The sequence below is a fragment of the Erinaceus europaeus genome, chromosome 22 (genome assembly GCF_950295315.1).
Source record: "Erinaceus europaeus chromosome 22, mEriEur2.1, whole genome shotgun sequence".
NCBI classification, from domain to species: domain Eukaryota; kingdom Metazoa; phylum Chordata; class Mammalia; order Eulipotyphla; family Erinaceidae; genus Erinaceus; species Erinaceus europaeus.
Genome location: NC_080183.1, coordinates 6,490,810 through 6,508,221, shown reverse-complemented (window position 1 = coordinate 6,508,221; position 17,412 = coordinate 6,490,810). Strand labels below are relative to the sequence as shown.

Below are 17,412 nucleotides of genomic sequence, written 5' to 3'. Positions count from 1 at the left end.
TAAGCTCACACACCAGAGCCAGAACTATTGTCTCGGCTCTGCGTGTTCTGTTTTGTTTTGAGCACTGTCCTCTGTGCCAGGCTCTGTTCCAAGCACGTAAATACATCAACTCATTTGATCCTTGCCGCCCTCTAAGGTGAAAGCTATGAGGATCAAGGCACAGAATAGTTCATTAACTGTCCCAGTGTCACACAGGTGTTAAACGGAGGCACTAAAGACTCAAACCCAGGAAATGGATTCAGAGCCCTCACCCTGCCTTGTCCATTCTCAACTGTTTGCTCTTTCTCTTATTCTTTGCACCTTATTAAGTATCTCCTCTCCCCTCAAAAACACCTGATAAATTCCTGGCCCAGTTTGAACCCTGCAAAGTCATCTCCTTTCTGAGTTTCCCCGCCGATCCCCTGGCTTCTTTCCTTGATTCTCCAATGTCTTCTGGTGTCACCAACATGCACAGCTGTCCTTCTCCAGGCCTAGAGTGGGGCTCAGGTCAGGGCACCCCAATCCTGCACCAGGAATAAGTGCCTGAAACTGGATGTTGGGGACTCTGCAAAACTTGAGTTTTGCTTTTCCCAAGAGGTACACACATAGGCGCCGCCACCACCACCACCACCACCGCCACCACCACTACCACCACCACCACCACCACCACCACCACCACCACCACACACTAACTCTCCAAGGGGCCTAGATCTCTCAGCCTCTTGTACTAGTCCTCAACTTCAGGCTCCACCTTCTCCAACAGATCCTCCTCCAGTTCCTACCCATGGAGCTTCCTATTCTAAGAGATGGGTCTCTAGGGCCAGGAAGTGGAGACCTAGTGAAACAAAAGCATTACAATGCACAAAGACCCAGTTCAAGCCCCCGGTCCCCACCTGCAAGTGAATTTCTCTCCCTCTACCTTCCCCTCTCAACTTCTCTATATATCCAGTTAATAAATAAATGAAATATAAAAATGGGGAGTCCGGCGGTAGCGCAGTGGGTTAAGCACACATGGTGCAAAGTGCAAGGACTGGCATAAGGATCCCGGTTCGAGACCCTGGCTCCCCACCTGCAGGGGAGTCGCTTCATAGGTGGTGAAGCAGGTCTGCAGGTGTCTTTCTCTCCCCCTCTATCTTCCCCTCCTCTTTCCATTTCTCTCTGTCCTATCCAACAACGACAACATCAACAACAATAACTACAACAACAATAAAAAACAAGGGCAACAAAAAGAAAATAAATAAATATTTTTAAAAAAAAAGAAATATAAAAATGACCTGGCCTTCTAGTGTGTCTGGGTCTAAGTCCAGCTCTCTGCCTGCAAGTGAGGTGGCCTTGGACACCATTGTTAACTGCCCTGTGGCCTGTTTAGTGTGTGTGGAATGGAGACATGGCTCCTAAAGGGGCAGAGATAGTTGCCTCTGCTGAATGAGGTGAGCCTCTCAGTCCTTGGCCCCATCTGGATTAGGGTTCCAGAGAATTATCTGTGGCTGTTCCACCTGCTTCCAACATCCTCTGATAAAGCACGCTTCTCTGAGTGTTGGCTGTACACTTTGTTTTTGGGTGGTTTCTAAAACAAACAGCTCTATTCTCTCCCTCTCACAGATCAGGAAACTGAGGCCACTTAGCTCCTATGTGCCTGGGCCAGAATTTGTATGGAGCCCTTTTGTCTGGCTTTGTTTTGTTTCAACCACGGCACTGCTGAGCTCTGGCTTATGGTGGTGCCATACGACCTTGGAAGCTCTTTCTACATCACAGTTACGCTGTCTCCCTAGCCTCTGGATGGAACCTTGACTCTGAAGCAGCCTCCTGCTGTGATTATATCGGTCCCTCACCCTGTCCCTCTAGGAAAGAATTGAGGAGTTTTGGTTTTTCTCACTTACTTGCAACTTTTTGTGAGCCTGGGACCTCAGGCACGTTTGATGCCATTGCTCTCCACAGGTCCCCTGCCCAGTGGCACTTAGTGACAGTGTTCCAGCATGTCACCACACAGCTGGGAGAAAATGTCCATGATCTGCTTCAGGGAATGGCCATTTGCCAACTCTCTCTCCCCCTGAGCACAGCTGACAGCCTCAAGGGACACGCTGCGTCTCCAAATAGGCTGGCTCGATCCTTGCTCACCATCCTGTCAGCCTGAGGTGTGCGCAGACACTGATCAGTCTTGAATAACTGTCTGGAGGTGGCACACCCTGTAAAGTGCATGTTACTATGTGTAAGGATTCAGGTTCAAGTCCCCAGTCCCTAAGAGACCTTGGAATGAGGACGTGACCGACCCAGCTTCTACTTTATCCTAGAGATTCAGTCACAGATTTGGAATGAGGAATTGACCGTTATAGCCCCTGAAGTTCAGAACAAAAGATGATTGAACATTAACAACAGGGCCCATTGCACAAGCCACTCACCCACCTTCCCGCTGTGCAAACCCCCCAAACTTCCCCCTTCCCTAGGTATAAAACCTACTGGTCTGTGGAGACAGTCCCAGCCCAGACTCTTGTCTACTGGTCACCCCCAGGTTTCCTTCCAGTAAACGCCTTGGCTCTCAGAGACGTGTGTCTCTGTTCTGTTTTCCTCTGTGTCTTGACCTCCGGGTTCTTTTTCCTATAGTCCCCACCTGCTTCATAAGCGGTGGAGTAGGGCTGCAGGTGTGCGCCCCCTTTCAAAGAAAAAAAAAGTGAAAAGAAATGGCTTCCAGGGGGGGTTGGGCAGTAGTGCAGCGGGTTAAGCGCACATGGTCTAAAGCGCAAGGACCAGCATAAGGATCCCGGTTCGAGCCCCCAGCTCCCCACCTGCAGGAGAGTTGCTTCACAGGCGGTGAAGCAAGTCTGCAGGTGTCTGTCTTTCTCTCCCTGTCTGTCTTCCCCTCCTCTCTCGATTTCTCTCTGTCCTATCCAACAATGAACAACATCAACAACAACAATAATAACCACCACAAGGCTACAACAACAAGGGCAACAAAAGGGGGGGAATGGCCTCCAGGAGCAGTGGATTCATAGTGCAGGCACCAGCCCAGCAATAACCCTGGAGGGGAAAAAAAAAAAAAAAAAGAAAGAAAGAAAGAAAAAAGAAATGGCTTCCAGCCAATAACTCTGGTAGCAAAATTAAACAAACAAAATACTACATGGGTTTGCCATTATCAATTTAATTACAGGTTCAGGAACTCAATTTCCTTATCTATTTATTTAAACATAGCAGAGGCTTCACTGCTCTGGGTCAACTTTTTCATAAAGAGACACAGAGAGGGAAAGACACCACAACAGTAAAGCTTCCCTCAGGGTGACTGGGATTCACTTCAGGCTACAGATTAACAAAGGGGCCTGCTGTGGAAAGAGGGAGAAGAAAGAGAGGGAAGGAAGGAAGGAAAAAGGGAAGAAATGCCTGCCCAAAGAGGGCCTGGCACGCAAAAGCTGCCATCCTGTAAACACTGGCTCTCCCCCTCCCTCTCCTGTGGGAGGGCACTCTCTTGTAAGTGGAGGAAGCCTAGATCCCTGGCGCCTTGGGGAGGGGTGGGATTTCCCCCTCCAGGTCTGTTCCAGCAAGTGGGCGTGGGCCTGGATAGGGGTGACTTTTAAGGGCCCGGGACACAATAGCCATCTCTGGTCTGCAGTACTCCCAGACCTCAACTGGGCCCCAAGCACCATAATTTTTACCCCAACATGCCAGAGCCCAGCTCCCAGAATCCTCTCCTCTTGGTTATCACCCCCCCACACACACAGAGAAGGACCTAGAGGCCCCATTCCCCATTCCCGCTGCTGCCCTGCCCACACCACACACACACCTCTGGGATGCTGGGAGCTCAGTGCAAGAGGAGGGACCAGGGGACAGGGTGACGGACTGGGTGGGATAGAGGAGGGATGGGGACGGGGTGGGGAGTGGGACAGCCCTGAGCTGTGGAGGGGCAGCTCTACTGGGAGACCTGGGGGAGACAGATGTGGGGGTGCTGGTGGGGGAGGACAAGACTCAAGGGTACCCCATCGCCCAGTGGCCTGGACTTCAGCAAGGCCAGAAGTCCCCTGTCCCTGCCCAGACTGCTAGCCTCTGCTGTGTGCCCCACCCAGTGCTAATCTGGGGTCTCTGCGGGGGCGGGGGGGGGGCCACAGGTCTGCAGTTTGGCCACGTTTCCTCCAGTGGGTCGGGCCCAGAACTAGAGTTGACAGATGCGGCAGCTGAGTCCTGATTTGCCACACCCCAGACTGTCTTGGTCCGAGTGGGACATACGAGGACACTGTGACAGAGTGATTCTGCTCTGTGCCCACTGCTGAGTCCTGACTTGCCACACCCCAGACTGTCTTGGTCCGAGTGGGACATACGGGGACACTGTGACAGAGTGATTCTCTCTGTGCCCACTGACTGTAAGGGTCTGCCTTGATTCACCCTCCCTGCTGTGGAGCCAGGGCATCCTGTGGGCCCATCTCACTGCTCCTGGGCTGTCAGAGAGACTATTGCACCAGAGCTTCCTTCCCCTGGTGCTATAGCACTTCCCATGTGAAAAAAACGAAAAGGAAGAAAAAAGGAAATGGAAGGAAGGAAAGAAAGGAGGGAGGGAGGGAGGGAGGGAGGGAGGGAGGGAGGGAGGGAGGAAGAAAGGGCCCAGAGCCAGGGGTCCTGCTCTACCTGTTCCTTTGACCACAGTGCTGTGTTCTGTTCACCCCCCCACCCCACCCCCTGGCCCTGTCCTCATAGCCAGGAGCCTGTCCCGACCTGTGAGGGCAGATGGGTGAGTTTCAGCCCTTCCACAAGCCTGTGGTTAAACACCATCCTCACTAAAACGCTCCTGTGGGAACGTTTGATTAGATAACTTACACTAAAAGGCAAAGGGGATGAATACTCAGCGTCCCACCTCCTAAGCTTCCCTGTATCCAGTGCTGCTGAGGTCAACACCTGTGTGACAGTGACAGGGACACCAGTAATGCTGCACACACAAGACCTTGATGGCTGCTTCAATCAGCCACATTGAGGGGAGGATTCACCCAGAGAAAGCAGAAAAGGTTACTGGGGCTTGAGTTCTGTCTCTTCAGTATCTAGCATCTAATCTTAAGAATGTGCTAGAAGGCTGGGGAGGTCCTCAGCAGCAGAGCACAGGACTTGCATGCCTCAGGCCCCATGCTAGGAGCTGAGCAGTGCACTGGAATCTCCTACTTATAAAAATTAATCAGTCTGGGCCCTAGGCAGTGGCACATGTGGTTGAGCGCACATTACCATGCACAAGGACCTGAGTTCAAGCCCCTGGCTCCTGCCTGCAGTGGTGAAGCAGTGTTGCAGGGGCTCCCCACCTCCCCCCCCCCTTGATTTCTCTCTGTCCTATCAAATAAGAAGAGAAAAAAAAAGAGAACGAAAGGAACAAACTGGCTTCCAGGTATGGTGAATTCATTGTGCAGGCATCGAGTTCGAGTTATAACCCTAGTGGCAAAATCAATCAGTCTTGGGGAAATACACAGTCTGCCAGATCTCCGGGTGGACATTTTCTCCCCCTTTGGATTTTCACTTAGAGAAAGAGGAGCACTGCTCCACTGCCCACGTAATTCCTCCTTAGTGCTGTGCATACTTTCCTGTGTCCCCAGGGACTTAAACCTTGTGCATGGTAAAGTGTGCACTCTACAAGCAAGCCATTCCCCAGCCCCTAGGATAAAGCTGTGTGTGTGTGTGTATGTGTGTGTGTGTGTATATGTGTGTGTGTGTCCCCCAAAAGCAATGGGGAAAGAAATCAATAGAACCAGTCCAACTTAAGCATCTTGAGTGGACGCTGCAGGTCCCACCCGAGGGCCCCAAATATAAGTGTGTTGGTTGACTATTGAGTGATACCCAAACTCGATGTTTTAAACAAATGCCTACAGTCCTATCAGCGTGATGGGCACAGACATCAGAGAATTTGGCCCAGCCTTCAGAAATGACTCCCTGAGTGTCCACACCACAGAGATGTGAGTTGGGTTTTGAGCTGCCCCTCAGCTGTGTCATCTCTGTGGCTACCACACTCACGCTTCAGTAGGAGGTGTTGGTTGTCTACGAAATGCCCAAGTTCGGCAAGAGCCGAGAAGCTAGGCTGGCTGTGTGGGTTTTACAATGAAAGCAGACACTCGGGAGTTTTGTTCCACACCCTCTTCTATCCACAAAGCTGCATCTCCAAGTGTCTGTGGGGCCCCCAACCCCCAACCCCTGCAGCTGACTGAACCGCCATGCCCAGGGACTTCCCCAGCATGTCCTGTGCTCTTCCTCAATGTCATGCTCCGCCCCTAGTCTGTCTTCGTCACAGTTGATCCCAGGCCTCTCTCCAGGCTAACCTCAGCACTGAGCTGGCACTCGGGAACTTCCCAGGCCACACACTTCCTGGGCAGTGCAGGTGGGAGGCAGGACCCTAGAGCCCAGGAGTCTCACCACCCCAGCAACAAGACCCCAGTGTCTTGTTGGGGGTGGGCTGAGGAGAGGTGTCCTGACAGCTTAGGACAAGGGGAGAGGAGCTGCCAGCACTACCAGGCTGTGACAGGGTAGAAGGGGACTGAAACACAAACCTTCTCTGAGGATTGAGTGAGGCTGGTGAATGTGTGTGGAGCAATAAATAAATAAGTAAGTAACTATAGGCTGGGTGGTGGTACAAGTGGCAGAGCACACGTTCCTGTGCACAAGGACCCGGGTTCAGGTCCCCAGTCCCCACCTGCAGGGAGGAGTCTTCCTTGCTCTCAGTTTCTCTATCTTATAAACAAATAAAAATCCAAAAAAGATTCATAAGATCTCAAGTTTGATCCCCAGCATCTACATGTGCCTGAGTGATGTACTGGTTCTCTTTCAAATCAATGAACCACTAGACACTGAGCCACCTGCCTATGGAGCCATTCAAGGTGGAGGTGTCACTGGGGCCCCAAACTGGAAGCCTGGAGCTGGAGGTGCAGGAAAAGGTTGGAACTGTGAAGCCCCTGGAGCACGCTGTGATCAGAGCCCAGGATGAGTGTGAGCTTGTCCAGCCGGGGAGGGAGTGACCAAGGTTGGGTGTGACCAGAGGTGAGCCACAGAGCAGAGGGCAGGTGTGGCTGATGTGGGGGAGGTCAGCTGGGGTGAGTGCCCAGAGAGGTGCCCAGTGGGCTGGGCATTGACCAGGAGAGAACCAGCTGGTAGGTTATGCCCAGGCTGAGCTGTGTGACCTCATACCAGTCCTCAGCTCCAGGCTGTGACCTGGGTGTGGGGCATGGGCAGAGGGCTCAGCCTGTCACATAGCATATCAGTGGGGGTAAGGAGGGGAACTGAGGATGCTGGGAAAGGAGCTGAGGATGATGAGGAGTCAGGAGTTGTGGGTGGCAGGGAGCCACTTGCAGTGTTTGCTGGGTTGGGACAGGCAGCTGGAGTCAGGGTGCTCTCTGAAGAAGTGTCAGGTGCTGGACTCGCTCTCATGTCCCTCCATTAGTCCTGTCCTTGTTCAGCACTGAGGCCAGTGAGGGACGCTCATACTCACATACAGACAAAGCCACCAGGTCGTGTCCCATTCCGGGAAGAGAGAGCACCTTTACTGAACAAACGGGGATCCCACCGGACCCCTGAGCCACAAACTCAATCCCATCGAACATAAATAGATTCTCCTCCACACAAACACACAATATATTAAGAGAAATTTGGTTCCCCCCATGGGGATGCTACTCAGGGGGCCGTCAATTAATATCTCCTCCAAGCCCGCCCCCTGCTATACACTATGCACACTCACCAGGAGGGAGTGAGGGAGTAAGGGAGCGCCTCTCTGCCCACCCCCCGCCATGGCAAATCCAGTGTTTGTAGAAAAGGGAGAGAAAAGTGGGCTGTCCCATTCCCCCCCAACTCTGGAAGGAGCCCCCAGAAGCCAGTGGTGGGGGGAGGGTAAATACCCAGAAATGTTCATGGGGTTCAGGGATGTGCCTGGTCCACCCTCAGCCATCCCCCAAATCCCTGCAGTCCGGACACTGGGTGAGGGGAGGTAGGAAGGTTCCTGGGGTGCTGGGGCGCCAGCAGGAGTGTGTGTGTACACACACACACACACACACACACACACACACACACACACACACAAACGGAGAACAACATGAAACAAAGGAGCATTCTGCGGGGCCCAGGCTCATAGGGCTGCTCTGAGGTCAGCTCTGTGGGTCACTGAGTGTCCCCAGGCCACAGCTGATCTGCTTCAGAAACAACAGCCACAGGAGGTGACCAAGAAGGCAGGGTAGTGCCCTTAGGACTTGGCACAGTATTTGCTGGGACAAAGCAAGCAGAGGAGGTTCGCAGGCACCCCACTTTCTGGAACCTTCTGCAGGGTCACACACAGCCATACTCATACCACACAGTCTGCTGGTCCCCAGGTGGCTCAGGGGAGGCCGGCGTGCTCCTGGTACTGCTCCCTCGGCTCAGGTCCTCAGGGCCCCGGCTGGGCCCCAGAGACTTGGGGAGCCCCTCACTGGCCCCGTCCCCCTCTGGGAAGTTGGGCCCTGACCGCACGGGGGCCACCGTGGCCACCTCCCCCAAGTGCAAGGGTGCTTGGAGCTTAGTCCTGGGGGCTGGGGCAGCGGCAGGCGGCAAGTGCTGGAGCTGGGTGGCAATGGCTGGGGCTGTAGCAGACTGTTGCAGGGGAGCCAATCGCTCCTCTTTGGGGGGTGCCAAAGAAAATCGCCTCATGTCCACTGGGCGGCTGCGGGGGGCTGGGCAGGTGGCCCCAGCCTTGCCCACAAGCGGGGTCCGCTCCCGGGCCAGACCATGGGGGCTGGGAGTTGGGGGGTTCTGCAGGGGATGGCTGGCCCCCTCTCGGCCTCCAGAGGCCTCAGGGCCCCCCACTTTCTGAGGGGCATCCAGCTGGCAGGACTCAGGCCCACCGGCACGGAGCAGATCAGCAGAGGCCAGGCTGAAGGCGCGGCTGAGGGAAGCACCACGGTTGGTGGGAGGCGCCCGGGCCCGACCCAGGGACAGTGTCTGGGGGGGCTCCACTGTGCGCAAGCTGGGCTTCACACACTGGCCTGGCTTCTGTAGCCTCCCCTCTGGTGTGCCAGTGGCCATCTTGAGGGGCGCCACCAAGCTGGTGGGCGTCTTGGCCCCATCCCTCCTGGCAGGGGGACACAGAGGAGCCTCGGTGACTTTCCTGAAGTAGTCGCTGAGCAGGTCCTCCCGGCTGGAGGGCGCATCCTAGAGAGAAGACAAGGTAGCAGGGATGGACCAGGGGCACTGTGGCTAGAACCAGCTCGCCAGAGCGCTCAGGCCACTCAGGCAGCCCCCTTACCCCCAATCCACAGGCTTCCCACAAAGGCTGTGTAGGCGGGGGAGACGGCTCAGCCTGTCAGAGCACAGGACTTGCATGCCTGGGGCTCCAGAGGCCTCAGGTTCATTTCCCAGCAACACCTTATGCCAGAGATGGGAGGTCTCTCTCTCTTTCTAGTTGGTCCCTCAAACACATCTCCTGTGGCCTGAGAGGTGGCACAGTGGATAAAGTGTTGCACCCTCAAGCATAAGGTCCTGAGTTTGATCCCTGGCATCGCATATGCCACTTATGCTCTGGTTCACTCGCGCAAACAAAAGGTCTCTCAGATGGGGGGGGCAGGGGGTCACCTCACATGGAAAAATGAATGCTCTACCGGGTGAGTTATTTCCCCAGTTTTCTTTCTAAGGCATTTTTGTTTTCTCTTTTATCACATTATGGAGGTTGATGGTTTACAGTAGTTACTGGCACTGGGGTACAAGCTCTTATCTCCCCACAATAGGAGCCTGCAAATCACTGTCACCCCAACTTAGGCCCTTTGCCACCATCATGCATCATCATGCACCAGGACCCTCCTCTCTAGCCCCACTCTGCCCTCCTCTCCCAGTCCTTTCCTTTGCTGGCTATTTATTTATTTACAAGTAGGGGCTGGGGCCAGGAGGGAGAGGGAACCAGAGCATTACTCTGGAACATGTGATGCCAGGGATTGAACTCAGCGCCTCATGCTTGAGGGTCCAATGCTTCACCCACTGCACCACCTCCTGGGCCATCCGAGCAATTTCTGTTTAAAAGGCAGCCTTCCGAAACGCATGGAAATCAGTCATCCCCATGTCCCTGTGTCCCGTTCTCCCAGGACGCTGCCCTGCCCACTCACTGCCTGGTCTCATTCAGGCGGACAGACTCAGGCCTGGAGCCCAGTGCTTGCTCTCTGACTCTTTGTGAGGAGCTCACCTCTGCCAATGACACTGGACATTCAGAGCTAGAGTGGGGGCCCTGGCCTGCAGGAGGAGTGCTGACCATAGGTCACCCCAACCTTCAGGTTCTACCCTTAAACTTGGGAGAGGAAGCAGCCTTGGAGCTTGGGGGGCTGGCTGCCTGCCTCCACCTACGTCACCCAGCCTCACTCTGCCCATGGCTTTGCTACTGGGCTCCCCACCCCCAGGTTGAGCCCCCATACTCACCAAGCTGGGGGAGGCCCGGTTACTCTCCTCCAGGAACTCCTCCAGAGTGACCATCTCGCTGCTTGGGGAGGCTGAGTGGGAGCGTCCCCCAGCATGGGGCTGGCCTGCACCCCTCTTCTGCATGGCCTCCTGAGGGCCAGGCCCATTCCGGGGTGGGGGGTGCTCATGGCGGCCAAGGGCGGGGCGCCCTGAGGTGCTGGTGTCCCTACTGGGAATCAGGTCTTCACTGCTGAAGCTCTCAGACCTGCCGTGGAGCTGGTCAGAAGAACCTGGGAGTGGGGGTGGGGGGACAGGGGAAAGTGACAGGGGCAGTGTCAGACTCCCTCCAGTCGGCTCTGAACCACCTCTTGCTTAAGCCAGTAAAAGAGAACCCTGCACTCCCTTTCCCAGGCTAAGAAGCTGGCTCTTAGCATTCCATCCTGGCGTTAAACCGGAGAGCAAGGGGCTAGTTAGCAGCAGACCCGGCTGAACGCACATATTACCATGCATAAGAGCCAGGGCCCAAGCCCCTGGCCCCACCTGTAATGGGGAAGCTTCACAAACAATGAAGCAGGTCTGCACATGTCTTTTTGTCCCTCTCTCTGTCTCTCCTCCCCTCTTAATTTCTCTCTGTCCTATCAAATAATTTTATTTTTTAAATCACTAAAAGATAATATAAGAAGGCAAGAGAGAGTTCAGTAGGTAGACAAGATGCCCTGCCACACACACACAAGGCCACGGTCCCATCCCAGGCACCACAGATAGCACCGGAGGAAGCTCCATGGATGACAAGAGTCGTGCTTAGTGTCTCTCCCTCTCTACCTATCTTTCATGGGCTTTCTCTATGCCACACATCTAAGCAGACAGAATGAAACGGGCTGGGTAGGAGAGGACGTTTGGTGATAGCACACAGCCACAAGACCCTGGGTTCAATCCCTGGCACCACATTAATGAGACGATCAAAACAGAAACAACAGTAACAACATGCTGAAAGCAAAGGCTGCCTCACCCTTCAGGTGCAGAGGTGAGCTGTCACTGGATGCATTCCGACTGTTCTCCAAGCTCCCCGGTCGCGACACTGCAGGGAAATGCAGCGGTCAGCCCTCAGGGCCTGCAAGGACCAGGGCCATCCCTGCACTGCACTATTGGTGGAGTCAGGTCCGAGCCCATGCCACCCACACTGACCACTCACCGTACTGCCGGTGGCCACCCAGTTCAAGCTCCAGGGACTGCTCACACAGGCTGTCGTCTGAATTATAGCCTGTGGTAAAGTCAGATGGGTGAGTCACTTTCCCGAACATTCTAGGGAAACCCAGGCCCTTGCCTGCTACTGGGCTTGGGCAGCATCTGGCTCCTGAGGAGAGAGGAGTGCCTAGCTCATGCCCTCGGGACAGGCCTCCTCTGTACCTCACTTCTGCAGGAACAGTCCTTACACTCTCAACTCCTGTTGTATTTAATGCTAAATTTCACTGCCTGGGCAAAACGGACTAGAGCAGGGTGCTCTGGAGGCTACAGAGAGAGTGCTCCTTCCCAGCTCCTCAAGACCAGGCAGGGTTTCTGCACCCCAGAGAAAACTGGGGAGACAGCCAGTAAGCACACAACCCTGGACATACAGCAGGAAGTGGCCACTGCCCCCAGCGTCTGGCTAGACACCGAGGGAGAGTCCCCCCCCCCCCCCCGCCCACTTGGGAATGACAGGGACCCTCTGCCGGGTGAGCCATCTCATCTATTTCTGTCTCTACGCCTGGCGTCATGGGCTCTGCACCTTGGAGCCTCCCCACAGGTGTCTCCCCACCCTCAATCTTCCTCTGAGGTTTGTCAGGTAACAGGAGGTGCGCTTTGCTCTCAGCCCGAGTTGTGAGCCCTGGGAACAGAGGGATTGTGAGCTGTGGACTCACCTCTGGTGCGGCCCAGGGTTCGAGCTCCGGGTGTGGAAACAGGAGGGGTGGTGACAGCTGAGCAGGTCCGAGAGCTGGGCTCCAGGGATCGGGGACGTGTGGCCAGCTCAGCAGGAACCTCTGCAGGGTCCAGGCTGCCTCCATGAGGGGATCCCCGCTTGGACTTTAGGTCCCCAGGTCCTGGGCAGAGAGAAGCGTTGAGAAATGGGGTGGCAATAGCTCCCTGTGGGGAAGCCTGACAGTGAGACAATGGCAGAGCACATGGACAGACAGACAGATGGGATGGACAGATGGACGGAGCACAAGGACAAAGCTGGGCTACAGGGCCTCTGAGGCTGAGCTTTCAATAGTGGGAGCCCAGAAGCAGGTCTGGGGGGGCGAGGTCAGCTTTGTGTATAGCAGAGGAGACTGAGCCCTAGAGGCCAGTCAATGTCAAGGACCTGGGTTCAAGCCCCTGTTCCAACTGCAGGGAAGAAGCAGATGCCTCTTCTTTCTCTTTCTCTAATTCCCCTTTCCCTCTCAATTTCTCTCTACCACTGTCCAAATTTTTAAAGAGACAATAAAATGGTGACAATCCAACATTCTCCCCCACAGGACAACCTGTCCCAAGACCTGTTTGGAACTCCAAGTTCCAGTTTAAAAAAAAAAAAAAAAAAAAAAAGGCTGATGACATAGCTCACCTAGGAGGGTGCCTGCTTGGCCATGTGTGAGACCCAGGAGCCCTGGCTTGCCACATAGGAGAGCCCTAAGGCACTGGGGTGGGGACTGGGAGAGGGAAAGAAGCTTCAGTGCTGTGACAGCTCTCGTGTGTATGTGTGAGAGAGAGAGAGAGAGAGAGAGAGAGAGAGAGAGAACAAACTGGCCTTTGTCCCAGAGATGCAAAGATAAAAAGAAAAAGAAATCCCAGCAGATCATTTTAGGACCATCCAAGATCTAATTGTGGCCCCTGCCCCCACACTCAGACCCTGCCTCCTGCCAGCTGGCCACGATCGAAGAGAGGCCAGAGGTGTCCAAGCCACATGCCAGTCACTGTCTCTCCCTGGTGAGACTCCTGTGAGAACTGGCTTGACCTCGTCTGCAATCTCTCACTTTATTTCCTCCTATAAACAGGTGCTCTTGGCAAAACCCAACAAAACTCTGTATTAAGAAGCATAAAAAACAAACAAAAAAAAAAGACATACCCCAGGCCCCAGCTGGGAAGGGGCTGTGCTCTCCCAGCTTGGTCACTGCCAAGTGTAAGGCCGTGGGAGCGCCTGAGAGCATCAGTACAATGTCCTCCAGCCCCCAGCTAAGGCTGTGGACTGCCAAGATCCAGACCCCCACAGAGAACCGCTGCCCTCCCCACAGGGTCTTGATTCATTGTGAAGGTTAGTTGAGCACTCCACTCTTTCAACTAGAACCCAACGGCAGATCCGGGTTTGAAAGAGAACCTTGATGAGAAGCAAGGCTGAGGTGTGGGGAGGTTAAGTTGGACAGGCCTCCAGCAGGCTAGGGGACAGTGGGCAGGACAGGCAAGGGGATAACACATATCTCACAGCATGCGGGGGATGCCCCAAGAGTTAATGCCACGTCTGCTGACCCCTGACACAGAATGAGTCTATCTCCATGGTTACCCCATCTTACTCTCTTTGCTTTGCCATCTCCCCACCCCCACCCCCAGGCAGGCCACACAACCAATATTTCTTTCGGAGCAAGGTTGAGCAGAAGTCAAGAGTGTGGAGTAACTGCAGGTGAGTCATGGGATGACAGGGACAAATGAAGGCAGAAGGCATGCCAGCAGCTAACAGCCTCCCGGACTGGCTCTGTCCCTGCACTGGGTTTTCATTCTGTTCTGTTTTCTGCTCTCCTGTTTTTGTGTCGAGCTCCAGCATCCAGGGGCTCCGAGCCCTGTCATAAGCACAGTCATAAGCTCCTTCACTGGCCAGACTGGGGCCAGCGACGTGGATCCGATCATCTAAACTGCCTGAGTGGAGCGATGATGCATCACAGCTACAGAAGGGCTGGGGGACGCAAGCCAGGGACTGGGCGCTCGGACACAGCAAGCAGCCAGGGGGGCAGAGGCAGCGGGCTCCAGTCCAGCCGCTGCAGAGCAAGTCTCAGAAGAGCCAGTATTTTAGATAGCAGTGACTGACTGGTTTTGCTCTACACACAGGGGCAGGGTGTGACACACAAGCCTGCAGGTGCAAGGGTGGGGGGACCCCAACAAAGCCACCAGACTTACTCAGCACGGTCATCCGAGCTCAAGGACCTGTGCACGGGGCCCCCAGTCCCCTGTCACTGGGCTGCACTGGAGGGACGATCAGAATTGGCAGGAAGGACTCATCTTCTCTCTGGGGGGAGACTGGGGTCCACTCTGGCTACTTTAGGCTTAGAACTGGGGGTGGGGGGCTCACAATGAGACCCCGGTGCCTTTGGGTCCTGTTGCACTTTGGTTTTCGTTTGGTGTTTGTTGACGTTTCAGAAATGAAGGAGGAGATACAATGGAGATACCGGATTGTTGGGGGGGGCGGGGAGGTAGGAGGAAGAAGGGGGTCAGAAATCTCCGATTTCTGAGAGAGGGAGGTGCTCGTTAGCAGAGGAGGGGATGTCAGAGGAAGACCAGAACCGCAGGCGTTTAGAGAGAGCTGGGTGGGCCGACGAAGGCTTGTCCTTGTCCTTGCTTTTGCTTCTCAAAAAGGGACTCTTTTTGCGCTGAGTCACTAAAGGGTTATCACCCGGAGCACCCGAGAGAGGGAGGAAGAGAACAAATGAATGAATGAACAAACGAGCAAATGAAATGAATGACAGCAAACGACTCTAGATCAGCTACATGGACTGAGGAACCTGGCATCTCATCCTTCCCAGGAAACAGGGAGCCAGAGTGAGCGTGCAGCAAGTCTCTGGTGCCAGACCCATGTTATCGGCATGCAGAAGCTGGGTGCCCACACCCCCCACTCTCACAGAGAGCACAGCTCCCCCAAGGAAGACAGCAGCTCAGGCTTCCAGTTTCTGCTGTCCAGTTATTAAAAGCAAATGCTTCTTTTTTAAAAAAGACATTTAAAAATATCTATTTATTTACTTGATGGAAACAGAGAGACACCTGCAGCATTGCTTCACCGCTCTTGAAGATTCCCCCTTGAATGCTTCTTAATCTAGGGCTTTCCTGCTCACCTATTCTAACAAGCTCCCTGAAAGTGTGGTCCAGTGGTCAGTCACTAGTCCTATTCAGAGAGCACAGAAACACGAAGTGCTATGTTTCCAGCCTGCTGTCTTGGAAGTCTACCAGAATTACAGGAATCATTTTCTATATCTGAAACCACCTCTGGGAGCTGGAAAATGGTAGAATGTGCACCATCCTCTGTGTGAGAACCTGGGTTTGATCCCTGAGGCCACATGGGAGCATAGTGGATGGCAGGGGTGGCGGCTGTAGAGAAGCTCCAAGAATAATGGAGTGGTGCTGTGGTCTCACTCCTCTCTCCTCTCAAAAAAAAGAGGAGAAAACTGGCCTGGGTTTGCTCCCTGTATCACAGGTAAGGAAGGCATGTCTCTCCTTCATAAAATATGTAATAAAGCCAGGAGGCGGCACAGCGGATAAAGCACTGAGCTCTCTAGCATGAAGTCCTCAGTTCATTCCCAGCATCATATGTGGCAGAGTGATGTTCAGGTGCATTCCATTCCCCCCTCTCTCCCTCACACATTCTCATTAATAAATTTTAATACAGAATATAATATTCAATATATATCCCAATATTATATTGCATATAAGACATATATTAATATAGTATGTATCATATAACACAACATATCGTAATATATATATATATATATATATATCCGCAACATACATATAGTTGTCAAAAAAAATCATGATTTTGTTTCTCTCTTTTGAATGCTTTTTTAAAAAAATTTATATTTATTTATTTATTCCTTTTGTTGTCCTTGTTGTTTTATTGTTGTAGTTATTATTTATGTCATCATTGTTGGATAGGACAGAGAGAAATGGAGAGAGGAGGGGAAGACAGAGACGGGGAGAGAAAGACAGACACTGCCTGTGAAGCGACTCCCCTGCAGGTGGGGAGCCGGGGGCTCGAACCAGGATCCTTACGCTGGTCCTTGCACTTTGCGCCGCGTGCGCTTAACCCGCTGTGCTACCGCCCGACTCCCTTGAATGCTTTTTTAAAAAAATATTTATTTGTTCCCTTTTGTTGCCCTTGTTGTTTTATTGTTGTAGTTATTATTGCTGTTGTTATTGATGTCGTCGTTGTTAGATGGAACAGAGAGAAATGGAGAGAGGAGGGGAAGACAGAGAGGGGGAGAGAAAGATAGACACCTGCAGACCTGCTTCACCGCCTGTGAAGCAACTCCCCTGCAGGTGGGGAGCTGGGGGCTCGAACCGGGATCTTTAATCCAGTCCTTGTGCTTTGCACCACCTGCGCTTTACCTTGAATGCTTTTTTTTATTATTACCTTTATTTGTTTATTGAATAGAGACAGTCAGAAATTGAGAGGGAAAGAGGAAATAGAGAGAGAAGAGAGGAAGAGAGACACACTGCTTCACTACTCGCAAAGCTGTCGCCTTGCAGGTGGGGACCAAGGGCTCAGACCTGGGTCCTTGTGCATTTTAACAGGGACACTCAAGCAGATACACCACCACCGGCCCCTATTTTTCTATGCCACAATGTATTGTGACTTTTCCAGCAACCCAATAATCAGTCAATTAGTTAGAAATGTTGTGCTGAGCTGGCTCAGTAGTGAAGCACATGCATCAGGCTCAGGGTTCACTCCCAAATATCACATTAAAAAAAGTATATATAGGGGGTCGGGCGGTGGCGCAGTGGGTTAAGCGCACGTGGCGCAAAGCGCAGGGTCCCAGGATCCCAGTTCGAGCCCCCGGCTCCCCACCTGCAGGGGAGTCGCTTCACGGGCGGTGAAGCAGGTCTGCAGGTGTCTATCTTTCTCTCCCCCTCTCTCTGTCTTCCCCTCCTCTCTCCATTTCTCTCTGTTCTATCCAACAACAAAGCAACGTCAACAATGGCAATAATAACCGCAACGAGGCTGCAACAACTAGGGCAACAAAAAGGGGGAAAAAATGGCCTCCAGGAGCGGTGGATTCATGGTACAGGCACCAAGCCCAGCAATAACCCTGGAGGAGAAAAAAAGAAAAAAAAAGTATATATATATATATATGTGAATATGATGAAAACACC

General features: G+C 53.3%; 1 protein-coding gene across 8 annotated transcripts in view; it reads right to left on the bottom strand.

Moving 5' to 3' along the window:
- CCDC88C (coiled-coil domain containing 88C) overlaps positions 1-17,412 on the bottom strand; it is a 494,884-nt gene that overhangs the window by 386,967 nt on the left and 90,505 nt on the right. For 5 of the 8 annotated variants that reach the window (XM_060181201.1, XM_007518418.3, XM_060181204.1 and 2 more), the window contains 5 exons: positions 12,228-12,407; positions 11,522-11,590; positions 11,339-11,407; positions 10,351-10,619; positions 7,435-9,099 (listed from right to left, as the gene is read on the bottom strand). In XM_060181201.1, the coding sequence (XP_060037184.1) occupies positions 8,242-9,099; positions 10,351-10,619; positions 11,339-11,407; positions 11,522-11,590; positions 12,228-12,407 (1,445 nt within the window). In that variant the 3' untranslated portion in view covers positions 7,435-8,241. The other 3 variants (XR_009547242.1, XM_060181206.1, XM_060181205.1) reach the window with 3 other exon arrangements.